General features: G+C 39.5%; 4 protein-coding genes across 13 annotated transcripts in view; 3 read left to right on the top strand and 1 right to left on the bottom strand.

The window, feature by feature from the left end:
• The window catches only part of LOC107103932 (serine/threonine-protein kinase WNK1-like), a 38,241-nt gene extending 32,383 nt beyond the window's left edge, over positions 1-5,858 (top strand). For 4 of the 6 annotated variants that reach the window (XM_015403792.1, XM_015403814.1, XM_015403801.1 and 1 more), the window contains exons 22-28: positions 340-459; positions 550-847; positions 1,641-1,818; positions 1,913-2,097; positions 2,197-2,334; positions 2,405-2,589; positions 3,116-5,858. In XM_015403792.1, coding sequence (XP_015259278.1) covers positions 340-459; positions 550-847; positions 1,641-1,818; positions 1,913-2,097; positions 2,197-2,334; positions 2,405-2,589; positions 3,116-3,499 — 1,488 coding nt within the window. In that variant the 3' untranslated portion in view covers positions 3,500-5,858. The remainder of the gene's footprint in view (positions 1-339; positions 460-549; positions 848-1,640; positions 1,819-1,912; positions 2,098-2,196; positions 2,335-2,404; positions 2,590-3,115) is intronic. The other 2 variants (XM_015403822.1, XM_015403831.1) reach the window with 1 other exon arrangement.
• Positions 5,859-5,910: 52 nt separating this feature from the next.
• rad52 (RAD52 homolog, DNA repair protein) lies at positions 5,911-10,625 on the bottom strand. 2 transcript variants are annotated; one of them, XM_015403841.1, is made up of 12 exons: positions 10,527-10,625; positions 9,878-9,938; positions 9,293-9,394; positions 9,090-9,183; positions 8,856-8,923; positions 7,936-8,054; positions 7,765-7,840; positions 7,465-7,691; positions 7,210-7,388; positions 6,705-6,779; positions 6,178-6,390; positions 5,911-6,093 (listed from the first exon to the last, which is right to left on the bottom strand). In XM_015403841.1, exons 2-12 carry the CDS (start codon positions 9,926-9,928, stop codon positions 6,032-6,034), a joined length of 1,266 nt encoding a protein of 421 aa, XP_015259327.1. In that variant the 5' UTR covers positions 9,929-9,938; positions 10,527-10,625; the 3' UTR covers positions 5,911-6,031. The 2 variants fall into 2 exon arrangements, with proteins under 2 accessions (XP_015259327.1, XP_015259333.1); XM_015403847.1 differs by having other exon boundaries at positions 9,878-9,954; positions 10,527-10,572.
• Positions 10,626-14,218: 3,593 nt separating this feature from the next.
• LOC107104145 (proline-rich protein 5-like) lies at positions 14,219-23,941 on the top strand. Its single transcript, XM_015404077.1, has 11 exons — positions 14,219-14,419; positions 16,177-16,310; positions 19,268-19,393; positions 19,472-19,552; positions 20,070-20,118; positions 20,237-20,294; positions 20,853-20,944; positions 21,079-21,219; positions 22,739-22,874; positions 22,961-23,239; positions 23,325-23,941. The coding sequence occupies exons 2-11, from the start codon at positions 16,177-16,179 to the stop codon at positions 23,606-23,608; spliced, it is 1,380 nt and encodes a 459-aa protein (XP_015259563.1). The 5' UTR covers positions 14,219-14,419; the 3' UTR covers positions 23,609-23,941.
• Positions 23,942-26,565: 2,624 nt separating this feature from the next.
• On the top strand, positions 26,566-27,736 carry LOC107103822 (transmembrane protein 60-like). Of its 4 annotated transcripts, none has more exons than XM_015403659.1 (2): positions 26,566-26,778; positions 26,847-27,736. In XM_015403659.1, the coding sequence occupies exon 2, from the start codon at positions 26,957-26,959 to the stop codon at positions 27,359-27,361; it is 405 nt and encodes a 134-aa protein (XP_015259145.1). In that variant the 5' UTR covers positions 26,566-26,778; positions 26,847-26,956; the 3' UTR covers positions 27,362-27,736. The 4 variants fall into 4 exon arrangements, with proteins under 4 accessions (XP_015259145.1, XP_015259160.1, XP_015259153.1 ...); XM_015403674.1 differs by having other exon boundaries at positions 26,851-27,736; XM_015403667.1 differs by having other exon boundaries at positions 26,566-26,725.
• The last annotated feature ends 10 nt before the right edge of the window (positions 27,737-27,746 follow it).

Here is a 27,746-nt window from a genome sequence, read left to right on the forward strand (position 1 = left end):
AACCTGCCGCTCAATTAGCTTCAGCTGTTATATTACACCTCATCAATGGAGATGTTTTATTCTTAAAGTTATATTAAGCTAGTGCGATACTTCAAAACGATGAGACTTTTTTATAGGAAAATCTAATAGGTATTGTAGAACACTTCTCAAAGGTCACCCTTCAGCCAGTCATAGTCTAGCTTGTCTAGATTCTAGAGTCTAGATTTACATTTTTATGGACATTATGATCTGGGCCATGTGTTGGACATTCCATGCTTCAAAATGTAAAAAGTGGCAGTATGCTGTTTGCTGTCTGCTTTTATTTTCTTACATTTCTGTTGTCTTTGTGTAAACCAACAGTCACAGCAGCCCCAGGGGATTTCAGATACCCAGTTAAAGAGAGCTCAGAGTCCTGAAAACGGTCAGGGCGGTGAAGACGTCAAGCCCACAGGAACAGATTTCAAAGTTGGTCGTTTTATTGTAAGTTTCTCTTTGGATCTGAAAGCAAATCAGATTTGGTGAACACAGCTAAACTCTTACAAAGCTCATAAACTATCTGGTGTTGTGCAGGTCTCTGGTCCATCCAGCTTTCCTCCAGATCCACCAAAAGCCATATCTTCTCCATCCCTCACACCATCCTCTACTTCCTCCTCATCCTCATCCTCCTCCACACCTTCAAGCCCAGAGAATACGCTCCACCGTTCATCCCCTCGTCCTAAAGACTCCAGTGAAGCTGATGGAGCTCCCACTGTTTCTACCGGTTCTGCTAGTCAGACCTTCAATGTTGGACGCTTTCAAGTGTCCAAGAGCGACCATGCCTCATCTAAAACAAGTGCCGGCTCTACAGTGGGGCCATTAGTAGTCACAGGTAAGAGGAGGTTTTAAACAAAGCTCCAAAAGCTGGCTTTGATAAAAAATATTCAACCATCCTCAATGTTCTGACACCCTGATGTTCTGGTGTCTAATTTACATACAGCCACTCAAAACAGAACATAAAACTTGTTCATTTTTTATTTATCCCATTGAATAACAAAATAACTTAATGTTTAAAGAGTAAGAATTTGATGCAGAGATTTGAAATAATGTTGGGCCATCTCAGCAAGTTTTAGAGAAATCTGATGCTTTTTGTAGCCTTCAGCAATGTCCTCGCAAATATTTGACCACAAGTTTGTGGGCTCATGATGAAAAGGGCTCAACCAATCAGGATTTAATAAGTGGTAGATAAAATGGGCCCACAGAATGATTCTACCTCTGCCATGCTTAACAGTTGGTACAGTGTTCTGAGGTTTAAAACCTTCACATCGATAACTCCAGATATCAAATTATAGTTGGCACCAGACGTCTACATCTAAATAAAAAGCTGCAAAACAAACCCTACAAACAAATAAACCTTGCTTTCAATTTTTTATTTTATGTTTTTATTTACGAACATACAGCTAAAAAAATAGCTGAAAGGCCACAAATCAATTGGATTAATCTCCATTACTAGTGAATGTTAGAGAGAGGTCAAGTTTTTCCCAAATATCAAGTCTCTGGTTTACAAATTCAAGTCCATCTTCAAACCTCTAAAGACAAAATGAAAAATTATTTTCTTTTTAAATTCATGACATCCATGTCATCTCTAACCCTGCATCGCTGTATTTTTTATTTTATTTTTACAGTGACCAAAGCTCCAGCAGCAAGATCTAGTTCACTAGAGCGCTGTAATAAGCTGAATGGACCATCATCCTCAACCTCTGACCCTCAAAACCAACAACGCCCTAACAGCAGTGATAATGAGGCGGACTCTGAAACAGACGATGAAGCCCTTCAGAAAGAAATAAGTCGCCTCAGAGAAAAGTGTGTCAAAAATATCCACCAAACGTCAAGTTTTACATCACCTCAGTTTCAAACATTCAAAGAACAAACCAGTATCCGCCTTTTTCTTTTGCAGACACATGATAGAGATTCGTAACTTACAGAGCCGTCAGAAAGAAGAAATAGAGGCCCTGTACTCCAAGATGGGAAAAGCTCCCCCTCCTTATGTTGTCTCCCCTGCTCAGGCTCTAGGTGGAGGTCGGCGTAGGCGCAAAAGCCACAGATCTCGCAGTAGTGGACAGCCCAGTCCCATTCATTCAGGTTGGGACAGAATACTGATTGTTTCTGTTTATATTAAAACCACAGTGATGTATTTGTGTGTTTACTTAATGTTTAGGCCTTGCTGTGCTTAATCCTCAGGTCAGAGTCATGGATCAGAGTCTCCTCTGAAGCAGAGTATGCCCTCTGCAGCTGGAGCCTCGGAGAGTGCAGCTAGCACAACATCTCTACAACCACTTACATCCTCTCCATCCCTGCCAAGCCTCAGTGGTTCTACTGGTATGTTTAACCTCAGCATTTGGTAACCCAAATGTACTTCACAGCTCACCCATTTTCAATATATTTCCAGGATCATGTGAAACCAGCTCCTCAAACGGATCAAGCCTCTGCCAGAACATCCCTGCTTCCTCTGCATCCCAGACCCAGAAGACCAAGAGCACCTTCTCTGATGACATGCACCAACTTGTAGATAACTTTGCCAGAGATGCAAAGAAAGGGCCTAAAACTGGAACACCCACACCTGTTGGACTTGATGTAAGCCTTAAGAATATTGTTAGAGAATAAGGTTTTCTATTTAAGAATCGGTTTAGGATATTTAAAAGTTGTTCATATGTCATCTGGAGTAAATCAATATTTTAATGTCCTCCTCTGTAATTAATCTAGATTAGTTGGTCCTGGAGGCTGAAGTCAGTCTTTAAAGGTTATAGGGTGAATAGCATTTCAGGAACCTGTAAGCCACTTAGGTTTGGACATGGTTCTCATTGGAACACCTGCAGTAATGAACCGCTTGTTACTTTCATTTCCTGTGTAAAATTCATTGGCTTCTTTTTAAAGCACCAGATCCAATTCATAAATTACTCTGATATTTAATGATATCGAAGTGTGCTTTAATCTGACTGGCCTATAGCTCCAACCTGCACTACCAGATAATCTATATAAATGCTGAATGGAGAAGCCTTGAGAGTTTTCCACTAAGACATTGACTGCTAATCTCCTGAGCTATTCGTTTAAATGTGTCTTTTGGCTGTATTTCAAAATTTTTCCCTTTTGATTTCTGCAGATTATCCCTCCAGCGAATATGGGCCGTAAATTTTCGGCTCCAGGACACCTAGGTTCTGCGCATCACGCACCCGCAAACTGTACAACCACCAGCACGCATCTTCCCAACCCAGGCAATCCCACAGCCCCTCTGGGTCCTCGTAAAGGCTCCCTGGGTCCAGTTGTGCAGGGCTTTGGATATGCCTCAGCCCCCTACGGTGCTTCTCAGTGGGCAGGCCCCACAGGCACCTGCCAGGTCAGCATGCATAACCCCACACAGCCACTAAAGCAGTACCAGCCCCCTACAACAGTATCGGTCTCCATGCATCAAGGCTACCAAACGGGAACACCTCAGACCAACCAGACGTCTGTCAGCCATGGAGGGACCAATCCAAGGCCTACGTAGCCCAGCCTGGGCCCCACCCTAAGCTGAAAGGAAGGGCCACACAGAGCAGAGGGGTCAGCCTCTCCTTGCATTCTGCCCACTGTTTGTATTGTGCTTTTTTATTTCATCGTTTTAATGTTGTCTATTACTTCTGTTAAAGAGCGACCTGTGTGGTTCAGGTCCTCTCAGGTAGATTTTGAGTGTGTCCGACAACTGGTGGGAGAGTGCAATACACCTCCACAGCACAAAAGCGTCACTCTTAGCCTGCCATTAGCTGTGGAAGCAAGCTGTGACGAGTCAGGTGGCTGTGTGCGGAAAAGAAACGCACACTAAAGGCATAACCAAAAGCGGCCACAGGTGTCTTTTGAACAGTAAGATGCTGCAACATCATCATTCCTTTGAGGGGAGAACAAGAGGAGGGATTGTGACACATATCCTTACTAATCTGGACTATAGACAAAGCTGGGACTAAAGATGGTGGAGCTTTTACACATCAGACTGAACAGGAACCTGGAGATGGAAAGTAAAGTTGCTTAAGCAGGTTAGAGCGAGGTGAGTGTACAAAAGGTGTGAAATAAGAGTGGAAGGTCAAATAACTCTGTAGAGTTAGAAGAAAGACTTAGTAAGTTAGGCAGGGAACCCGATAGGGCTGCAGTATGAGTAGATCCCAGAGACTACTGAGTAAAATGCAATAATGAAGTAGATAAACAGTCCCTTATAAACGTGGCCTTAATCCCAAAACACATGGAAACATTGGCTTTGTACATAGGGAGGAATTCATTGGGTTATGATGCTATGTTTAACGTATTTCTGTCTCTGTGGGAGTCTGGTGTCATTGTGGTTTAAGTTTTCTTTCATCCAGATCCACATCAACATGTGAGAACCGTGTCCTGGTGTTGATCACCATTAGTTCAACTGACAAGGCAACGCTCCTTAAAACGCCCACACACAAACATGAAATTACTTCTTTCATTTCAGCTGAGTTTTTTTGCTGATATTACACCTATCATACCCAAATTAATATTATTGGGTTAGTATTTAAGGACTTTTGTGTGGACAGGTTTGATGAAAGTATGGAAAACAATTAAACGGGTTAACCGCAAAGATCCCTGTACCCATAACATTTAACTGTGACCCCCAGCATCCCAAAATGTCTGGGCTTTTTCTCTGTCTGTGGTCTGTTTTTGTAAACGTATATTTAATACAACAAAACGTTCTTTATGGACCTGTATTCAGCCATCAGATTTTGATGTTGTTTCACTGTAATTATTATTAAAGGTTGTTAAACAACATGTAAAGAAATATTAAAAAGTGCAATTGCAGGGTGGTTGCAGTTAATATCCTACTCAACCATGCAGGAGTGAAACCTGCTGTTTGTTAAGCTCTTCTATGACCGCCCTGCACTCATTTTCTATTTTGTTTTTTTGTTTTGTTCTTGTAAATATCCTAAAGTGAGGTAAAAACGCTTTCACTTCATTCTCAGTCACAGACGTATGCTTGTGGTGACCCACTTCTTCGTGCACTCTTTACCCGTAAAACACGAGGAACACTTTAGTGCCTTGCATCCTCACTAACGATCAGTTCCAGACTCACCCAATCCCTGCAAGCTCAACCAGTACCTGAAGTAAACAGCCAGTTGGTTCAGAGCATGCAACGCCGAAACAGATGCAGAACCAAGAGCACAGTTAAACAGTGCATTCTTCTCTCTACATTTACATTCGTGTTGGTTGTGTAATCAGCTGTGTATTTCTACTTGCCTCGTGGGAACATGAATTTATGCTGACATTTTTTTTTCTGTGAATTTATTACTAAACTTTATAGAAGCACGTGTTTTAAGTGGAGAGTGGGCTGTTCAAAGGTTCAAAAGTCCTGCTGACTCAGCTGCTGTCTCACCACCTTGCAGCAGTGCCATGCTGTTGTTGTGACTCTTTCGCCTGCTTGTAGATCAAATTGTTTAACTTCTCTAGAGAAAAAAATGACTTCCTGCAATGCAGAATATGCAATGTTTAAAGTTTTATAGGGAACGAGGGGTGTTGGAAACATTTGCATGCTGATGAAGTGTTAACTTCGACGTTTTTTGATATTGGAATAAGTATTTTTCTTTATTTGCTTTCCTGACGGGTTGTCGATATCACAGGCGCAACTTCTGCCTCAGATTATCAGCATGCTAACTTCACTGGGTGTTAATTCCTCTAAAGAACAACCATTTTCAATCCGACCACTGCACAGCACAAGCTCACAAAGGTTAATGTCCATGTGCTATTACAGTTACCAGACCCCCTCCGTACAGTCGTGTTTAAGGCCCTCGGCACACAGTTATACTCATCTGATCCCTTCTGACTTCCTGTGATTTTGTCTGTTTTGTGTACGTTTTTCCACATTGTACAAAATGTAAAAACAAATAAAAATATCAAATACAAGGTTTTCTGTCATCTCCTCATTCATTTGAAAGATTTAAACACATTTTATTTGAACTTTGTACAAAATTGCAAACCTAGTAAATTCAAACTGTATTATATAAACAAAGTGCGGTGATTTAAAAGCAGAGTAGACTCATGCATCCAGCCTGCGTTTCTTCAGCTGCTGTCCTTGTCGATATGGACTGAGGGCTTCACCTGAAATTCAGAGAAGTAAAAGTTGATCAAAAAAATATTTAAAAAAATACACATTTAGAGGCTCAAATAGTGAGAAAATCTCACCAGGTCTGCCCTGTTGGTTGCTGTGGTGTTGGGGTCTGTAGTGAGGGTGCGTTCTGCTGGTGGACGGCGCCTCAGGGCTTCGCTCTGAAGCTCTCTGAGGCGTCTTACTGCGCGTCAGCATTTGATGGTTCCCCGGTGTTCTGGGCCTGGTTCCTGTGGGGGCGTCCAGCTCCTCCATCCCATCCAAGGTGAAATCCCAAAGCTCAGGATCATCTGTGGACAAAAACACAAACCACTGACACATGTTTGTTTTGAAGTACTTTATGATTCAGTTGAGTTTCAGGAAAGGGTTCCCTTTTATTGCCCTCCATGTTTTAATGATTAAGATCTGGATCATTTTAAAGGGTGTAATTTTACATTCATACAGAACTACTTTGATCATGACCCCACATTCAATCGCAAAGCAAGATTAAAGAAAATAGTTGCTCATCAATGTTCCCGTGACAAAGGGATTTTAATCAGCTTAAACTACTGTTCTGTGACATTTGTTTTAATCACGCCCTGGTTAGTTAGTTAAACAGACATACCTGCTAAGCATGAGTTCCTGTTGCTTGACTTGTTTTCAGATGTGTTGTCCACAAACGCAGATCTGAGCTCCTCACCTGAGGAGCAGAGACCCAGCAGAAAAAAAGGAGACACATGCCATCGTTTAAGAATAATTAGTGATTTTCTTAATCATCTTTAATTCTGATGCTCTTTAAATAAACAAAAATTTAAAGAAAGGAAAAGTGTCTTTTTTTTTTTAAATAACATGCTTGGTGTTCCGTCATAGCATCATAGCACTTCTGCTCCAATGTGATCAAGCTCGTCCAACCAATGTGTTCACATAGAAGGTATTTAATAATGCATTTATTTAGCATGAATATTAAAGTGATTTACCTTTATATTGTACAGTTTTAGATAAGTTAGGCAAACTAACAAATGTGTTTAAACAATTCTAACTGTAGCATAGGCAAACATCAGATTAAATGTGTGAACTAAATCTATACATTTTCCTCCACACTTTAGTTAGAACTGGTCCCTCAAACCTACCTGCGGACGATCTCCGTCCGATTGCAACCTCCACCTCCTCAGACTTGGATTCTTCCTGTTGCTGCTGCAGCCTCTTGGCCTCCATTTCCCTCCTGAACTTCTCCTGCAGCTGCTGCTGCCGGAGCTTTCTCAGATGCTTGGGGTCTGTGTTTGGGTCGGGCGCTGCGTCCTCAGTTGATCTTAGGGGGTAGACGGTGACAATCAGTGGGGAAGAGTCGCTGCAAGGATGAGAGAGTGTGCGGGTGGAGGGTTTACTTGGAGTGGATGTTTTCACTCTTTATGTTGGGTGCAGAGCCAGCTGCACTGGAGGCGTGGACCTCTGAGGGGTTCTGATTGAAGACTCGGGGTTCCAGGGGTATCCTGGCAGGTTCTGCTACACTCGTTGGATTTTGATCTCTGACCAGACTGCAGAACCGTGCTTTTTCTATAGACGGCTGGCCCTCAGAGCGTTTAGTCTGTGCTGGGTTCAGCTCAGGTCGAGGCTGAGTAGAAGAGGCAGGGATCAGTTTTACTACAACATTCTCACAAAGCTTCAGGTTTTCTTAAGCGTCTCACCTGTTTGGGAATCTTGTTAATGGCAAGGAGGTACTCTTTATCCAGGATGCAGTTTCCAAGAACATTTCCAAAACATCTCCATGTGACAAATAAAGATTTAGATTTTTCTTTTTCCTAATTCAAGCATATGTTTAAAAAAACAAAACAAAAAAACAGACTAAGTTCCTTTACTTCAATGCTCTCTTCATCCCATCTGTAACAGCCTCCTTTCTCGCCTTTTCCAGAGACAGAGCTTTGGACTTCAGACCCTCGCTTACTCCGTACCCCACATCCTCATGATAAGACCCGTCCTGAAAGAAAAGGGTTTTACTTTTATATATTTATGTTGCTCTCATTTGAGCTGAATGGGATTACTGGAAATTTTTTCAAGGTGTTGCAGGAGATTTTACACCACTTACATTTTGCCATGTTAACCAGAAAATAGAAAAATCTTTCATTGGGATTTCATGCAAAATAGTTGATAAAGTGAGAGAAAAGCGATGCTTAGTTTTTAACATTCGAACAAATAAAAATCTGTAGATTCCTTTGCCACATAGCCTCACCAGTATTTGCCCGTTGCTCTTTAAAAAAAAAAAAAAAAACACACCAGTTCTGGCATATTTGATAAAGGTTATCTGTCATTCTAATTTTAGATAATAAAACAGAGCTTTATAGAACAATTTCTACACTTGAAATAAAAATGATATATTTGGGGTGAGTTACACAAACAAACCATGCTGTGTTCCTTCATGATGTTTTTTGTCCGCTAATGTTCTGACAAACCTTAGAGGCTAAAAAAGGAATTTACATTTAGATTCAATTCATCATAGGACTGTTTAATTCAGTATAGCTTACTTAATGTGAAGACAGTTAGGTGCAGTGCAGTTTATTTTATGGTTTCAGAGTCAAGGGGGGCAAAAAGCACAAGATTTTTCAGATTTCATTCTGTAAAGAATAATAAAAAAAAACAAGAAAAAAGCGTTTCACATATATAGAAGAAATCTAAAAGTATACATTGGTTCTAATGTAACAAAATGTGAAAATTTCAAAAGCAGTAATGAAGATTTTATGAATCTAATAAAAGATGAAAAGTAAGGAGTAATTGTCCAAACCTTCAGCTGCACTTTGACAAACGCACTGACTCCAACGTAAAACTTCCCATTGATGAGATCCACAAAGTCTGAAAATAAAGGAAAATTTATTTTCAATCAAACATCCTATTATAATACTTTAAAAATCTTTCATTTAACTGAATGTTGATTGTTATAATGACAAAATCAGCCTTGTTAAAAAGACATATAATAAACGGCTTTTGGATGTGATGTGGACTCCATGGGTCTTCTTACCAACATTTTGCTGGGAGATGGAGTGAGACCATCCGTTGTAGCCAAACATCTCATTGGCCAGGCTAATGACGCGATGCCCTTCAATGTAACAAACCTGCCCAAAGTAGGAGAAAGGTTCATGTAAGCCCAAAGAAAAAGATTTCCAGCGTGCACATGAGAGCTTAAACAGATCCAAACTCATGGTTTGATACAACTGATTTTACCTTTTGTCCTCCTCCAGCCATTCTGGTACTAATGTACTCGGGTCCCAGCCTCTGTTGCAGAGCTTTTTGAACCGCCTGATACTCCTCAGCTGTGTAGGTGCACTGTCCAGGGGCAGAGATCAATAACATTAAGTCATTTCAATAGGGTTTTAAAATGAATTCAGTCAACCGTAAAAAAGAAAAGAAAAACTGAACTACTGAGGGGTCAAATGTAAAAAGTCAAGTTGTGATGCAGCACATCATTTTCAGTTTCTGAAAAACAAACTTCATACTTTTACGGTAGGTAAAATTAGATTGCTGTCTAAAGGGAAAATCTTTGTTGTTTTTTTTTTGTTGGAAATGAAATACATTTTCCAGCCTTTTTAGGGCAGCAAACAAACTTTAAATAGCTTAAAAAATATTAATTGAAGTCATTCCTCTTCATAACTGAGCAGAGATTTTTGGGAATAAATATACAAACACAGAACTTCAATCAAACCAAGTTTCTGTCCAAACGAACAGCATTATTTTTCTACAACAATGCGATAAAACCGTTTAACATAAAAGTTACGTTACTTAATAAAGAAGGATCTTCTCTGCACTTACCTGTCCAAAGCACCTGGATGATGCAGGGACATCTTTCTCCTCCGTGCTCATGGCTGTGGTCCTAAAATAGTTAAATACTAGAAGTGCTTACATGTCATAATTACAGTAAAACTGGAAATAAACAAATAAAAATCTGTCAGTAGTTTATAAAACACGTACATAATTAAACATGAAACAAAATAAACTATAAGTTGAGCTCAGTATATGTTAAAATCACCATCCTGGGTACTTTTAGTGATTTTATGGTTTATAGGTGCCATTAAATAACTGGTATATCACAAAAATCATCTTGAATCAAAGCTCTTAGCTCAGTCCAGTTCCTTTATGTTACTTTTTAATATATAATTATAATCTAATATGCATAATAATTTTTTTAAACCTTTTTATATCCTTTTTTTCACTGATTAAAATACTTATGAAAGCAAATATTTATTGATCTTTCTTGTCGAATCCTTTCGACCTCCTCAGTACTGAGTCTAAAAACAGCAAACACTGCATAGAACCACTTTCTGCTGTTAAACAGCTTATTAAACAAGTATGAAAGATAAATAATTGGTAGAGAAGCGAAGAAAGAAGTAACCTAATATGGCTTCTAACCACGTTCAAACCCGGTTAAAAACAACTATAAACCTTTAAAGCGTGAACTCACCTGTTTAAGCTCTTCCAAACTATTTTTATGATGAAGAAACGCGAAAATATTTTACTAATTTACAGCTCTACGGAAGCCGCTGTGTGAACTTCCCGCTCGTACTACCGGTGGGAAGAGCTTATTCGTGTTGCCTTCATGACTACTGGAAAGGAAAGTGTCCACAATCCAACCAGAGGGACTTCGAAATATTTTTGCATATTAATAACAAATAACACGTTATTAAAATGACTGAGAATAATACATTTCTTAACTATTGTTATCTAGGGAATTTTGATTATAAAAATAAAATGGACACAGTTAAAGTTAAGCTTGAGGAGTTTTGAATTAACAAATTCGAGGTGACTTTGAAGTTTTGGATTGAAATCTCCCTCCTCTTTCTAGAGTATTCGTAATTCTTTAGATAAAAAAAAAACAAAAACACAAAAATGACTACGAATTAGCCAAAAAATAAACAATAAATTTTTATAAATTTTTTTTTTTTTTTTTTAAAGATTCTGATCCTTAAATAGAGTGCCTTATAATAGCATTTATACGTACAAAATGTAAAGCATTATAAAGGGATCTTAAAGTGTAAACTCATAAAATATGAAGACATTATCAAAAGCAAGAAAATAATTCAAAGCAATATGAAAAATTTACCTATACATTGGTATACATGCAAGAGGTCAAATTATATCTACAAAACTGTATATGCAACACTGGGCCTATGTCAGTTTTTCATAAATTTCATTTGTGCCACTGAGTGGTTATAATATGTCCCATAATATTAATCATTTATCTTGTTGGATGGGGGAAGGGCCAGAGTTTACTGAAAGGTGTTGTCATGTGGGCCATTTTTTTAGTCCTTAGATGTGCGGCAGCTTGCATTGGCAAACCATTAAAACCCTCTGCCTGGTGCAAAGGAGGTACTGGATTTATTTTATCATGCTCTACACATATTTTAAAAAAAAAGACAGGATTATGGAGTTCTTTCTCTTGCACCACTCTACAAACATGCCTTTTACATCTGTAGCTTATTTGCATTTCTAAATATGCTGGTGTTCTGATGCAAAACTATGCATGCACACTTTGTAAAACATTTCTTAAATCACCCATACACATCTGATTATTCCTTATATGTTTTTGAAAACTATTAGGTATTTATGTGAATTAACACTTAACGTTGATGCTTGATTACCTGCTTTTATCAATAATCATTCTGCAAAAAAAATAATATTTAAATAATATTCACATCAAAATATTTTTTTAGGTATTATTAAAGTAGTTCATTTATCTATAATTTCACTGAAGACTCTTGGATGACTTACAGAGACATAATTTTCTCTTTACCCCAAATAACACACAATTTGGTTCTGAAAAGAGCGTGAATTCTGTATTTATCACCTTTAATGTTAGTATATTGATGTGCCTGATTAACCACAGTGTTTCTGCTATAAAGTAATGGTTAATATATGAAAAATTTAAATGTTTAATAAGTTTAAACTTTCCCCTTGAGAGTATTACTGCTGCTACCATCTGTATTAAGCTGGGCGTACACTGTGCGATTTTTTCAATTGCTGCACGCAGCTACTGCTAACACTGTATGACTAAACGTGGGGTTTAGTCGTACAGTGTGAGCTCACAGCTCGCTATTTATGTCCGGCCCGACGCTCTCATGCGATCTACCTGCTCACACAAAATCGCTTCGAAAATCGCTCAGTGTACGCACGGCTTTAGATTGAAAAAATGTTTGGGGTGGCAACAGGGGTGGCCAATGATTGGCTAAGGGTGGCAATGGTGGTAATTGTAGTTCACGTTTTCACCACCAGATGTAGCTGTGGCATCTGATGCCATAAGGAAGTTAATTTTAAAAGCTTTTATTTTTAAGTTCTCTGTTTTTCTTTTTATTCTAAGTTTTTTATTAGCTATAAGAGTAAAGAAGGACTGACATTTATTTTTTGAGTAACTCATGACGGTGAAAAGTTGATAAGTTAAGTTTAAGAATAGGGCTTGGTCGTCATGACGTAAGCACTTCGCCTCGCCGCCATGTTGAATGCGTCTTTTACCGCGGCTCAGACTACTGCCTATGACTACCGCGTACTGTACTCCCTCACAGCCGTGTTTTAATTTGATTAATTTCACCTTAACTTGATTTCAACCATGGTAAACCGTTGCTGTATTGTGGGCTGTAACAGCTCAACACATGATCGCCATGGGAAAAACATAGAAAATGGGTTTACTTTCCACCGCTTTCCTGACTGGAGGCGTAACCATGGAGACCAAGCGTCAGAGATAAAGAGTCGTCGGCTAGCTTGGATCGCGGCTGTAAGACGACCGAACATAACTTTCCACAGTATTCCAATGTCATTGAGAGTGTGTTCCCTGCATTTTCATTCTGGTAAGTTAAAGATGCACGGTTTTATTTTATAGCCTACTTTGTTTCTTTCCTTCAAAGTTGGGATCTTTTACGGGAAAACAATAAAAACGGCAGCGGGAAAAGGCTCAAATACGTGAGAAACCCGGAGGGTTGGCAGTTAACGTTACTAACTACACCTTTGAAACACATAGCAGCTAGTTAAAAGTACATTACATGCGTGAGTGGTTGTTAGCACTAGCAGTTAGCAGTTGCTAAACTAGCAGGTTCCAGAGCCCGTCTGATCACAGCTTACCTTCGTACGGATTACTGTGTTCCCACTGTTTGCTGGCTTTATGATCTGCAGCTCCTGAACCCATCCATTCATGAACTGCATATGAGACTCCAAGGACTTGTAGCTTCGGAACTGTTTTGAAGTATAGGCGCTCACTCATCGGTGCTCCACTCATTGTTTGGAACTTCATATGGATCCAAATGATTAATAATGCTGATTTTGTCAACATACTGGTCCCTGGCTTCTCTATTTAATGTGTCCCGGTAAATTCCAGATCCTTTTCGGGATTTTAACATCTTTTCTCTCTCTACTTCTGTCTCTTCTTTCAACAACAACGTTGTGTCAGAGCTATGTTTACGTTTGCGTAGCAGTCAGTATGGCTGCGACGTCCCACAATGCAACGTGGATCCTGAGCCCTATACGATGACGCCACTTCCAGTTTTTCGTCAAGCTAGGCAATAAGTGATGCAAACAGACTCTGCAAGAGCAATTAAGAAGAAAGACAAGTGTTTTCTAGCTTACGGTTTGTCCACTAGCAGGCCAAAGTGGTATGTTTATTATTTTAGCTTCTTTAATTGTATATTTTGTATAAGTTGCAGCAAGTAAACTAATATTGTGTTTATGCTCTGTATGTTTCATCAGTTCTACGGTGTACATCTGGTGTAAAGCAAGCTACAAGACCACGGCAAACATCAGTTAAAGGAACTTTGGTGTCTTTCTTGAATGGATAACCAGGCATAGTAGCCATGGCCACCCCTGGCCCCCCTTCTAGCTCCGCCCCTGTAAATAACCCAACTTTAACACAATTAAATATTTCTATTTCGCCCTGTTATGCGTCCCCTCTGCTCTTTGTTTTTTGCAGTATCACATCAAACTTTGCCACACGTAACAAGCAGCCTTCTGATCTAGTGCGCTTCTATTGAAACCATGCGGTTTTTTCTCGCTTGCAAACAGCCATTACGATAATAATATTAACCACAACGCGCGTTCATGTGCATGCTCGTAACCGCTTAGGTTCCTGCTTTTTTTTTTTTTTTTTTTGCATCTCATCAAAACAAAGCGGGGGCGAGCCGAAACCAGAGAGCGAGCGGCGGTTCCTGCCTCCATGAATGAGAGGTCGGTCGGACCCTTCATCCTGCAGCCTAACGCCCGCTCCCAGGGCTGTGGAGAAGCCAGAGGAGCCTGCCGCTGATGATCCCCGGACGGCCGGAGCTCCCTGTATGACCGCTTCATCCCACCGGGAGCCGCACGACGGGATCAGGAACGGTGAGCTCAGGGCTGCAGGGGGGAGGCGCATTTCACACACGCCAACTTTGTTTTTACCTCTTATTACCTTTTAAACTATGTGTTTATAATCGTGCGCTTTCCAATACTGTAACGTTTTTCTCTCTACAGGTAAAGAAAGAGAAAAAATGAATTGAAAAGCTCCACGTACGCACGGCTGGCTGTGCGTTACTCCCTTTGCAGGGGAAACGTGGACTGTTGATTGCGCGTCTGCTCCGATCGATTTGCCATCTAATGTAGGGGAAAGGCTGTAAATCAACTAGTTGGAGGGGGAAAAGGAATGAGGGTCGATTAGAAATTAAAAAGCAGCATCGATCGGATGTAAGACTGTAGTCGCAGACAAGGAGGAGGGGAGAACAAAAGCAGAAATGTCCAGACTGGCGTGGCTTGGCATTTCTGCCAGACAATGTTTTTTTCCTCACTCAGATCCGATTTTGATCATATCAAATCATCAGAACTTTACAGCACAGACATGCATAATCAACATCTTTCTCTTTTTTAACAACTATTCATTTTTTTCCCCCCTGAAAATCCTTTGTCTTATAAAGTGACATGCCAGACTGTAATTCCCCCCTCTGACCAGCGGGTGGTGCTGTGCTGTGAGGAGCTACAGGGGGAGACACCCAGATGCAGTGTTAACTGTAAAAAAAACCTTTACAGGAACCGTTCACCCATTTACTCAGCCATGCATGTACACACATGCAGGTTCCCTTTTTGTAAGCTGATGTAATGCGTTATTCCAGTAAAGCCAGATGGAGGATTGCCAAACAATCTGATGAACACTAACTGAAAGCAAGGAAACTGAAAGAACAACTTCAGTAAAAGCAACAAAAAAAGAAAGAAAAGAACAAAGTCAAATGTTTCTTCCTCCTGTTCCCTTTTAAGTAACAATCGCTTTATATCGCTTATATCCTATAGTTATTCAATTGCGCAGTTCCTGATAGTTAATATCGAACAGCAGAGAAATGGATAAACAGCCGTTCTAATGTTTCTGTTGGTTCATATTTTGCCATCATACATTATTTAAAAAGAAATTTTTAATGTAACTGGGATTTTTTTTGTAAATTTATTCCAAATGTGTCCATTATAATTAAATTCACAACATATATCAGTAACAACCTAAGTTAAAAAACACATTTAAAGAAACCAGAAACTTGCCTGGACTGTGACCCTCAAACATGCACACTGACACACCACTGCATCGAAACACAAATAACCCAAATGGTTAAAGGTCGTACAAACATCAGGTTACTGGCCGGCCTATTTTGACACTAAATGTCTTCTTTTTTGTAGAGCAAATCAGCCCAGCTGGCCCGTATGGTGGGCCTGAAGAGCTCTGATATGAGGTGTGAAAACGAAAATATTCATTTCGAGGGAGATTATTTTCACAGTGTTCAGAAAGAGTGTGAGCGGTCAGCTACGAAGGACAAAAATTATGTGAACAACCCTTCAAACTGAGGAAAGATCGGTTAAAAAGGGTCCCAATGCAAATAAAACAACTAAAGCAACAAATGTATAAAAGTTCCAGATTCAAGCTTCACCTCTCATAGAAACTCATATTTGTAGAAGAACGGTTATGCATCTACAGTAAGAGTCTTGTCACAGTGGCTGGAGAGGGGCTTCAGTTCAGCTATTTTATCCACTTCAAACCATTCTGCTTGTTTGCTTTAGTTTCTTTCCAGCAACCTTAACAACCACTTTCTTTCCACCATTTTCCCTCCATCTTCCTCTCTTTTCAGATGCTTGACGGACTCCGGCGGAGGCAAGCCTCCCGGTCCTCCCCCAGACCCCTCTCCCTCAACTTCAGCACCTTCTCGGTCCCACCCCCGAGCCCGGACATGGACAGCAGCAGCACCGAGCATCCATTCAGGAGGTAAGGCTCAGTTCCTGTCTAGTGTGAACGTTTTGCACCATGCAGGGAGGAAATGCATGAAATATTTATTAGAATGAAGATTGTTTTCCAGTCCTGGATGGTTTCCTTATACAGCTGAACATTTTCTTGCAACACACACTTGTCTGGTGATCATGGTCTCATGTTGGGGATGCTTGAGTGACCTGGTTCTTGTGTTCACCTCAGCAGTTTTCTGGTCTTGCTTTTCATGTTTTTTTGTGGTTGTGTTTACGTGGGAGTGAATGAGTGTCTGTTGTTTTCGGGTTGTGCGGGTTTGAACTCATCGAGTCCTTTTTATTTTTTTCAGAGGGCTTTTTTTTTTTTTTTAAATCGCCAGTTATTTTAAAATATCCAATATTGTTTTTTTTTCCCTCTTAATGTTTTCAATCGTAATCTTCTATAGAGGACATTTTTTTAAAAACAGCACAAAAGTAGGGGCTAAAAATTACAATCAGGCTACATTGGGCTCCTGAAATAAATTTGGATTGAGAGAACCATGTGTCCTGAAGGGGATGTCCCATATAGAGAGGAAGAGCAATGACTCAGCCAAGCAGATAAAGAGATATTTGTGGCAGTTCTCACCCTAGTGGACACTCTGTTCCACTTTTTCTCTGAGGGTCTGATTACTCTCCTGTAGTTTTTATGCAGATATTTTTAATCTATTTAATAAAAATGCTATTTATATGTCTAACAAATTCTTTAAAAACTCTATAATACTATGGTTGGTCTAATAGGTGGTGATAATATTATGTTTAATGTAGATATATAATATTCTAGATGTCTGCATACATTCTCAAGGCTTTGCAGCTTCTAGCAGGTTTTATTCTAGGATGCCCTGTATTCTTCCTGCTTGGTGAAGCCACCACCATATTCCAGAATGTTCTCTAACAAATTTCAGCTGTCTTCCTCCAAGAAATGTTATATAAACTGAGATGAAGTTAGACTAAGAAAATCTCTATTTACTACACTGCTGGAAAAAAATCAGTACCGGTACTCTTCCCCTTACTCTTTTCTACAGTGTTGTATACAGTATTTGTAAAACTTAAATGTTTCTAATCATAAAAGAGATTTTAATACAATACAAATACCCCGAAAAAGTACAAAAAAGCTCTCTAAAAAAATACTGGTTGCAGTAGACTTGGACAGCAATTGGGCATTTAAAAAATTTAATAAAATTTGAAATTACTCTTTTTGCTGTGGAAGAAATTCAGCCTGGATCTTTTTAATTTCGACTCTTTTTGTTGGTTCTGAATACCAATAATGTGTTAAAGGCTGTACTTCAGGATCCCAATTAGAAATAAATCCCAAAAAAGATTAGAATACTGCAAAAAGTGAATTTAGTTTTTTTTTTTTTTGTGTGCTGCAGATGCCAAGGGTATCTGAGGTTAAGGTCCCACACCTATGGCCAGCTAGTCTCCTTCAGGATTCTTTAGAACAGACTTCATGGTTTCATCGATTACATCCAGAAGTTAATGTCCTGAAGAAGCACAGCATTCCCAGTCCATCTTATTACTATGTTTTATTGTAAATATGATGCTATTTCTCAAGTTCTTTTTGTTCTAAAGCAGTTGCAACAGGATGCTCACCTCCCAGAATGTCCTCTTCCTTTCAAACAGTCTTGGGGATCATAAGGATGTTGTTTACCTTCTGAGGTTTTGGTTGCAGATATGAGGCAGGACGGTTTGGAAGTGTTCCATTGGTGCAGTTATTACCCAAACTTTTTCTTACGTTTGAGTCATGAACTCTGCCCTGACCTGAACTCTGATAGCTGCAATGCACTAGATGTTGTTCTCTTTTTTTTATTATTCTGACTGGATGATTTTTTTGATGCTGCCGACCGTGGAGTAATTTTGGTTGCCTAACTCCTTTTCAGAAGATTTGTCACTGTTCCATGTTTTCTCTGTTCTTGGGTAATGGTTCTCAGCATGGTTAATTGGATATGACTTTATAACTTTTCCCAGACTAAATGTAAATGCCTTTATTGTCCCACAATTGGAAACTGTGGGTGACATAGTTTCTCATATTTTCTTGAATTACATTAGATCAGGGCATGATTCGTTTGTTGTTTTTCAGATATTTTTGTCTACTTTGTGTAGTCAGACAGTGTTTTTTTTATGGGCTCTAGATTGCATAGGTCAGGCTGTATAAAGAGCTACTTTAAGTTTTTTCCCAGAATACCTTCACTTTTGTGAGGTACGGTTTATGAGAACACACACGAGTTGCTGTGAGCTTACATGAATGAGATGGAGAAAAAAAGAAAATCATTAATATGGATATTTGCATTGCATTTATGACTCATTTTCCTCTGAGAGAGAACATCCAAAACCAGAAAGGTTTGATTAAACAAATTTGCAACGCTGCATCCAGCTGTGGATGTGAAGCAGGAAAACCTTCGTCATTGTCTTGCATCGTGCCGCTGCTTCCTGTCCCTTTTTTCCGCTGTTGTCAATAAACCATACGGCTTCCTTCTCTTCCCCTCAGTGCAGTCACAAGCACAGCAACTGCTTTAGGTCTGCTTACCCTGCAGCTCTTCTGGCATCTGTGCTCTGCATAAATATTCGTTTGCATCAATGGCAGTATTGTACTGACAGGGAGGCGGGAAGGGAGGAAGAGAATGCCCCCAGCGGTGCGTGTGCTATTGTTTTTTTTCGCTGTTCTGAGAGATCCGGCAGTGCAGCGACGCTATGCTTCACCTCCCTGCTGGGCTCCACCCATCCTGCTCTTAGCTTGTTGCCTGAGTCTCACCATGCACCACTCTGTCCTACTTCTCGCCTCCTCCGCTGTCACCGACTGCTCTTTGTTTTTCCTTTTTTCTCCCTCCGATTGATCTCTCCTCTGCCCTGCAGTCGTCTCCTCGTGTTTCCTTTGCATATGTCGGCTCATTGCCTGACCTTCTTTCTCGTCTGTCCCCTGTCCTCTCTTAATATTTCCCTCATGAGGACTCTGCACCGGCTGAAGTTGATGAGCTCTCCAAGCCTCAGTGAGCTCGGTAAGAGTGAGAAAAGTTCACCAGAGGACAGAGGGGAGAAGCAGAAGAGGGCTGGCGCCAACGCTACCTGGAACAGGTATACCTGATACAGCCTAGACAGATAATATGCTGGATTTAGAGCCTCAGTGATCTGCATTTTATATTTGTGTTGCAGCATCCACAACGCTGTCATAGCAGTCTTCCAGAAGAAGGGATTGGCCGATAATGAACTCTACACCCTGAATGAAGGCGTCCGGTAGGTTCAGAAATCAACAGAAGACCCATATTTCCTCCACATTAAAGTTCCAGCTGCTTTATTTTCAAATCTTGATGTCATTTTCTCTAATCTGTGTAATTACTATCTGTCCAACTTCTGCTGCTGACTGAATGTTTTCTTCTGAATGACCTTGTTTGTGTGTGATGTATGAGTGGGACTGAGGAGCTATGTGGTCAGGCCAGATATCTCATTATCTCTCCGAGGCAGACCCATCGCGTCTATCTGCCTCAGCGTTAGCCGACTGAAAATATTTCCGGGAAAAAGCCACAACGACGTAGGCCCATTTTCTGTGACCACACAGACGGATCGAAGCATAATATTCAGGAAAACAGGCTGTTTTCCTGGATGTTGTTGTGTTTTACTGGGAAATATTGCAGTTACGTTATTCAACTTGGTTAATTAGTGGATCCCAGTTACGTTTTCCTCCTTCATTATTCAGTCTATGTATGATCCGTTTATGTTTAGACGATAATCATATGTGGGTTTTTTTTCCCAGGCACCTTTTGAAAACTGAGCTGGGATCTTTCTTCTCAGAATATCTTCAGGTAACGTACTTTTCATTCTTTTTTCATTTGTTTCATAAGAAAAACATTAATCTACAAATTAACCAACAAGGGCAGCATTTATTACATTTGAATTGTTACTGCTGTTGACTTTTTACAGAATCAGCTTCTGACAAAAGGAATGGTCATTCTTCGGGACAAAATAAGATACTATGAAGGTAGGACCAAGTTGTGGTTTTGATAGCACGGTGATGGCAGCATCATGTTGTTGGGATGCTTTCTTCAGCAGAGACAAGCAAGCTGGAGTTTATGGAGTTTATGAAAGGCTGCTAAATATTTGAGACCTCAGTGTAGATTCACTGTACAAAAGAACCCCAAACCTTCAGCTGAAGCTGCCATAAACTGGTGTAGCTCTAAGCATATGAGCTTTAGCAATATTGCTGAGAATAGTGTGCAAACATGTTACCCTCCAGATTTTAGTTAATGCATACCCCACCAAGACATGTGGCTGGAATTACAGTGAAAATGTGGTTCAAAAAAGTTTAACTCTGCAAAATACAAATGTCTTCAACAAAGATCCTTCTTCTGTTTTTATTTTCTATGGTGAAACCCAGGTTTCCCTCTCCTTAACAGCCATGCACTATTTTTGCAGTGGTCTACTCCATAAATTAAAAATAAAATGCACTAACATTTGTTGTAGAAATAGGACCAACTGGGGGAAAACTGAATGGAGATAAAAGCTGCAAGGCATTTGTTTTTATGTGTGATCTGTGTAGGTCAGAAGTTACTCGACTCTCTGGCAGAGACCTGGGACTTCTTCTTCTGTGATGTTCTCTCCATGCTGCAGGCCATCTTTCACCCAGTCCAGGTGCACAAACTCTGAAAGAATCTGCTTGTTTAGATTTTCCTTCTTCTTTATCTTTTGCCAGAATCTCTTCCAGTGAATCCTTTTTTTTTTTCTCCGATGCTTATTGTGGTCTCCACCTCTCTCGTGTCTTGCAGGGTAAGGAGCCCTCTGTCAGACAGCTGGCCTTGCTTAAATTCAGGAACACCATAGTCCTGAGCGTAAAGTTGGAGGACGCCTTGTCTCGACCGCGGGCCCGTGTTCCCCCCTCTGTCACCCAGATGTTGCTTATACTGCAGGTGGGCCCAACTGTACATTGTGTTTCCACTCAGCTATTTTGTTTTCAATAGCTGCTGTAAGTTTGTTTTTCTTTCTTTACTTATTAAATAGTTTTGGTATATTATCATGTTTTGCATTTGCATTTATCCATAAAGTAAAAAAAAAAAAAAAAAAAAAGAAAAAAGTAACTTCAAAGCTAGAGAGTGTGACTTATGAGGCAACATGTATGTATTCATTTTTCCTGATGGCTTCCCATTATCTCCATAACTCCTTCTCCAGCCTAGATGATGTGTTTCTTAGTTTTCATGATCCTGTTTGTTCATTAATGTTCATATTTAACACTGAACAGCTGGATTTATACGGAAATTATTCAGTTACAAGGTGACTTCATTAGTAAACTGGATTTTTTTCAGGGGTTAAATACAAACACTTGCCACACTTTTTATACTTTCATTTGTAAAATTTGCTGAAAAAAACATTAATTATTTTCCGCCTCACAGCCATGAACTACTCTGTGTGGATTTACAGGTACTCATCATTGCCTCCAATGTCATCATGATTGTGGGCTTTTAACAAAGTCTGGGCCAATAATAAGCTATATTAATAGGTGGATACATGTCATATAGCAAGTTTCAAAAGAATCATGAATCATGATTTGAAGATAGAACATTTTTCTTAAAGTCGGCTTCCTGCCACAGACTTTCAGGAACAGTCTGTTATTTTTCAATAGAGTTGAGGTTGACACCATTCTAAAACTTTTTTATGTTAATCTGCTTTATTTATTTAAAAGCCCTTCTTCCTTTTTTTTCAAATGTGTGCTTAGCAAGCCAAGACAAGTTCTTTGATGCTTCACCACTTGTACAAAATTGAATCCAAAGCGCTTTCAGGAAATTAAAAGAACAGAAAGAAAACGCAGCAAAAAAACTAAATAAAATCAAACGAATGAAAGCTATGTTAAAAATGCAGATATTAAATGTTTCAAACAGTTAAGTATTCATAGTCTTAGATGAAAAGCTCCAGAAAAAGTGGCTTGAAGATGGCAAGAAAGCAAGTGCAGATTCTCAGCTAATTCCTATGGGATTTAATCAAGATATCGTTAGGGCTGTATGTGGGTATGCATTTGAGTCTTGGTGGGAGTGGCAGCCTAGTGGTTAGGGCATAGAGCTTGGAATCCTGAGGTTCTGAGTTCTAGCCCCACTCCCACAGACTGCAACTCTGGGTCCATGAGCAAAGACCCTTAACCCCACACTGCTCCCCAGATGCCGCACAATGGCAGACCACTGCTCCCCAAGGGGATGGGTTAAATGCAGAGAGTTAATTTTGCTCTGTACTTGTTACAGTGTAATGACAATAAAAACTGGGAGGGAAAAAAATTAAACTGTGCAGATGAGACAAAATTTGTAATAAATTGAAACATTTGCATTGAATTTCTTTTGTTAAAATCTATAAATTATTCAATCAAAATTCTAACTTTTGAGGTTGAGGCTGTTGAACCATAACCCAACATGTAAGTTTTTTTTTTTTTACTGTTTGTTAAAGGGCGTCCATGAGTCACGGGGTGTTAATGAGGACTATTTAAGGCTGGAGTCTCTGGTGCAGAAAGTGGTCTCACCCTACCTGGGCACCCATGGTCTTTACTCTGGAGAAGAGGACGACGACCACTGCTGCGTGTTTGGTTCGTCAGAAGCAAACGATAATGATGACCTGCCTAGTGAAAGGAGAGATGGAGTTTAACTGAAGCTCTTTTTTCATGTTGTCCAGACAAGCGTGTGCCATGGGGCTGGCCCAAGTCTGCAGACCAACCATCCAAAAACCCAGTGGTACGATCCAAAAGCTACAACATCCCCCTGCTGCTGACGCCGGTGGCTGAGTACGACCCAGATGCGAGCTCGGTCGGGAGCGGAGGGATTCGTCGCCACTCGGCTTGTGAGATCATATCGTGCCTGGAGGAACAGGGGCTGACCTACTCTGACCTGGCTCCAGGATCAGAGCTGTCTGGTCCCTCCTCCAACAGACTCTGTGTGGGCACTCAGATTAATGGTAGGAATTTATTTTTCTTTTAGTCTCACTCACAGTATAAAACCAGAATCTGTAAAAGAAAACAAGAATGCTCTTTCACTCTTAGGGATTGTACAAGCAGGAGCCGGTGCCATGGACTTGGCTCTGTCGTCTCCTTCCATCCTTCATTCCTCAGGAGCGCTCCACGGCACAGAGGCCACCACAACAGTGACTGATCTCAGTAGGGGGGCTTCCTCCTCGCCACCCAGCGAAACGTCCAGTCCTGAAACTATAATCGGACAAGTTCCGGAGTCTGCCGGCTCAGACTCAGACGGGATATTTATTGATTTCCCTTCCCACTCTTCTGGCAGAAACAGCCTTACGTGTGAGAGCAGGCAGAGCACTGTGTAGCTGGGGTCTATGTAAGGGACCCACAGCGAGTGAGTGTGTGGAAAATTCTGGTAGAATTTGGAGGGGAAAAAAGATATGAATACATTTCAGCAAAAAGGTACATTTTCCGTTTTTTTTCTTTTATACTGACATTTTCAAAAACTTTCTTCATATGTGGAAAATATTATTTCAATTCTTCTGTGAAACTTAAAGCAGCTAAGGAAAGCAAAATGATCATACATGTCCGGGTTGACATGAAGCGGTACCGATGACTAAAGAGGTGTTAATCCAAAACAACAAAAAATGTTCACTATTTTAAAAAAGTCCAACATTTTAACAAGATGATGCAGTCAACAAATATACAACTGCATCTAAATAACTTGGAAAAAAATTATTGATAGTTAATTTATTTCAGTTATTTATCTTAAAATATGAAACTTTTATGTTAAATAGATCCATTATACAAGGAGGGATGTCTTTGTTTCAGTTATTTTAATGACCATGGCTTGCAGCTTATAAAATTAAGTTTATAAGAAAAGAAATGCGCACAAATAGACTGAAAAGAGATCATGTTAGTTACTGACACCTTCCACAATGAGAGTAAGCCACAAAAGGTCATTTGATGGTAAAACTTCCCTAATTGCCATATACCCTCATGTGGACAGAGGGTTAAGTGAAAGGAAAGCCGTGATAAAAAAAAAAAGCTCCATCTGTCTGTTGTCTTCCTCCCGGTTGTGTAGATCATAACAATGCCTTTAAACAGTGGTTCAAAAGTGGCCGAATGCAAAAGTTACTGCTCATGTTCTAGATACGTCTCTGCAAAGCTTTATAAAAAAGCTGCCTGCAGCATCAGATCACAGCCCTTAAAATTCACTTGAGCCTTTTTAATGTAGTTTTCTTCACAAAAATCTTAAAGCTGTGGTAAAAGCTGTTGTGGATCATTTTCTTTAACTGCAGGTTTTCCTTCCACCTAACTTTCCACAGACACTCAGTAGCCCTGATTCTGACATGCTTGGATATATCTTTCTCTAACTAACCAGTTTTGATTTTTTTTGGCAATACGTTTTTGATGATTACTTTTCTATTTGAAGGTGTCAATGAAAGTTAACTGTATTACTGCCATTTAGAAAGTCTTCCGCTTAATTGTGTAGGCCATAGTGTGACAATTAGATAAACATCCATTTTTATTCACTTAATATTCTCTTTTTTTAGAGAAACTAATGAGTCATTTCAGCTGCTCCCTTGTCCTGGGGTCACTACAGAAAGTCTTTACAATTTGCTCTCATACGTGACAGAGTTTTTACGCTTGATGCCCTTCCTGATGCATCTGAGATTCTGACCTTGGTTGCTCAAAGTAAAGTCAAATACTTTAACCTCTTCACCCAACGGGATTGTCTGTTGTTTATTTATTTTTTTTAGAGAAATTGATTTTTTTTTTATTAGTTATATGATGAGATAAATCAAATGAAATGGAATAAACTACAGCTTCACTTTTTAAAGTGACTGCTTAGTTTTTTTTTTTAATGACATTTCTAATTTACTCAGAAGCCGTTTCTGAGACTGAACCTTAATTTCTCAGAGTTCTTCATGTCAAAAAGCTCCAGTTGCACTATTAATTTTAGTCTGCGCTGAGACAGAGTTTCAGAAAATGAATCCCCAGCAAACAATGAGTAGTGCATGTTGTTTACAACTGAAAATGAATGAGAATGTCTTAAGATTGAATTTATCAATGTAACTACATATCAGTGAGACACACCTAGAATATCCTTAATAGGAATAGATTTGGGAGGTTTAAGTATTATGAGATGAAATGACACTGTTTTTCTTTCTTTCTATTTTTGTTGTTTCATAGGGTTAATTCACAGCAGGGAAATAAATATTAATGTAATTAATTTCTCTAAAGTATTTTCTACGTTTTTTTTTTTTTTTGCCTCTGCGGTTGTTATTCTTTAAAAAGCTGCAAATTGTACACATTAATCCATTTTTTTATGTTACAGGTTGTTTTGCATTAATGTACTCTGAGAAAAACTGTTCTATAATCTGTCTTCGCTCCTTCGTGTGCTGCTTGGAGGTTCAGAGGTTCTCTCGCTTTCTAGCAGCTCTCACAGCTGCAAAATAATCTTGCGATTGTGTTACTTTTAATGCATGGGCTTTGTGGTTCGAGGGAATATGACAGTGTTTGTTTACATTTGACAGAGATGGAAACATTTTCAACTGAATGTTGTCTCACACTGTAATTTGCACCACCACTAACATGTAAATAAAAAAAAGTATGTTGTTTTTTTTCTTCAGAAAAGGTAGATCTTGTATAGTGAACATTTGTCCTAAAAGGAATTGCTTTTTTAAATAAGAGCTTTTTAAATTAATCTTTTTAAATGATGTTTTACCTCAAAGCATTTTGTACTTTACTTTTTGGACAATCTATGATGTCTCCAGAATTGTACTTTGTATGAATTTGTTATACTGGCCCCATAAGAATAAATAAATTTGAGTGATATCTAAAAGAATGTACTCTATGAATTTGATTTTTTTTTTTGTATAAATAGATTATTGTGGATTACTCAAAACTTTATATACTCCCTTTTTTTGTAAGGAACACAGTATGGATAAATTACAACAACTAGCTGGGATTCTCTTTGGCGTTGTCTATCGTTAAAATTGAGTGAATAAATGTAAGATTGAAGATATTGATATAAATTTCGAATTATACCTTTAAAAGTATTACGACTTTAAATCGTATGATTATGAGATACCGTGTCCCTTTTTTTACTTTCAAATGGGCTTCAATAGAAATGAAGCGAGTGTAAAAGTAGATATTTTAATTTCAATTGTGTGTTATAGGTTCATGTTTTTGTTTAAACCATTTTGCTTATGACAAATTTTGCTATCTGAAAAAAAAAATGAAACGACGCATTTATTTTGAAAGCAGACCGGAAGCTGTTAAAAAACACGCCCATTTTTAAATCAACAAACCGGAAGTGCATTTTGGTAGGAATTAGCTTGAGGCTAAAGCATTCTACGTGGTTATTTTCGTGTTAAAAAAGTCGAATTTAAATGTGTCGAAATGTTTCCTCGATAACTATTTCATCTTTAAACCCGCATTTATAAGGAAACAAACCGACACTCCCGGTAAACTCGGTAAAACATCTTCCTAAACTATTGTTTTGGTGGAATAGCCTAGTGTTGAGAAGGTAACAGTAGCTGGATGTTTACCCGGTGCTGACTTTTTTCCCCATCAAATTTTTACCGTTTCTTTCAGACAGAGAGCGGTTGTCTTGCTGCCGAATCACTACGTCTCCTTTGCTGCTCACTTCAGCGGCATTTCAGCCTCATTCTGCGGATCAAACTGGCTCCTCGCCGCCGTCCTAGATGAAGATGTCCCTGGCTCAACGAGTCTTTCTCTCTTGGATCTTCGCCCTGATCTTCCTCATTATGCTTGTCCTCAAGCTGGACTCCAAACTCAACTGGAGCTGGTATTTGATCTTCCTCCCTGTCTGGACCTTTGACACCATCCTGATCCTCATACAGATCATGGAGATGGCAGGTCGCTGCAAACCGGACTTCGACCCTAGGAATGAGGAGAAGAGCGTAAAGAGGAGACTGTGGTACCTGGCGGCTCTGCTCCTCAAGAAGGCTTTCTGTCTGACTCTGTGCTCCAGGCTTGAGAAGATGACTGAGACCTGGGTCAGTGTGATCTGTGTCCCGCTTTGGCTGCTGCTGGGTGGAGCAGTGTTGGACCTGGGATACAGTGTTTTCCACAACAGGAGGGACTGAACCTGAGGAGGAGAACACTTTTAAGATGAACGCTTTCTTTTAAATATATATTTATATATATATGTTCACCTCTAACTAAATTTATTTACTTCTAAACTGCTGCTCTTCTACTGTAACAGATTTTATTATTACTTTTTTAGTTAGTAGCATCCTCTCCACATAGTAGTTAATTTGGTCATTTCTTGATAGAACTTCACTTTTCTTTAGACTCAACAATTTGAAAAGGATCCCCCCCCCCCCCGTTTTTGCATTGTTAACCCTAAATTGGCTGATTTTTTATTTTTATTTTGCAGGCTGCTATTTTAGCCTTTAAGGTTATAAATTAGTTAATAGCTTCTGAACTGTAGCTGGCAGTGACAGCTTTGCAAATGTATCTAGAAGCGTT

Source organism: Cyprinodon variegatus, unplaced genomic scaffold, assembly GCF_000732505.1.
Source record: "Cyprinodon variegatus isolate N-32 unplaced genomic scaffold, C_variegatus-1.0 Scaffold35, whole genome shotgun sequence".
Lineage (NCBI taxonomy): Eukaryota > Metazoa > Chordata > Actinopteri > Cyprinodontiformes > Cyprinodontidae > Cyprinodon > Cyprinodon variegatus.

Excerpts from the sequence above, each read along its gene's own strand:
- rad52 (XM_015403841.1), bottom strand. The coding sequence starts at position 9,928 with ATGAGCACGGAGGAGAAAGATGTCCCTGCATCATCCAGGTGCTTTGGA. Across the intron at positions 9,184-9,292 it reads TGGCTGGAGGAGGACAAAAG|GTTTGTTACATTGAAGGGCA; the intron begins GTAAAATCAGTT and ends TACTTTGGGCAG. Across the intron at positions 7,841-7,935 it reads GGGATGAAGAGAGCATTGAA|ATGTTTTGGAAATGTTCTTG; the intron begins GTAAAGGAACTT and ends TGTCACATGGAG.
- LOC107104145 (XM_015404077.1), top strand. The coding sequence starts at position 16,177 with ATGCTTGACGGACTCCGGCGGAGGCAAGCCTCCCGGTCCTCCCCCAGA. Across the intron at positions 16,311-19,267 it reads ACCGAGCATCCATTCAGGAG|GACTCTGCACCGGCTGAAGT; the intron begins GTAAGGCTCAGT and ends TTCCCTCATGAG. Across the intron at positions 20,945-21,078 it reads CCATCTTTCACCCAGTCCAG|GGTAAGGAGCCCTCTGTCAG; the intron begins GTGCACAAACTC and ends CGTGTCTTGCAG.
- LOC107103822 (XM_015403659.1), top strand. The coding sequence starts at position 26,957 with ATGAAGATGTCCCTGGCTCAACGAGTCTTTCTCTCTTGGATCTTCGCC.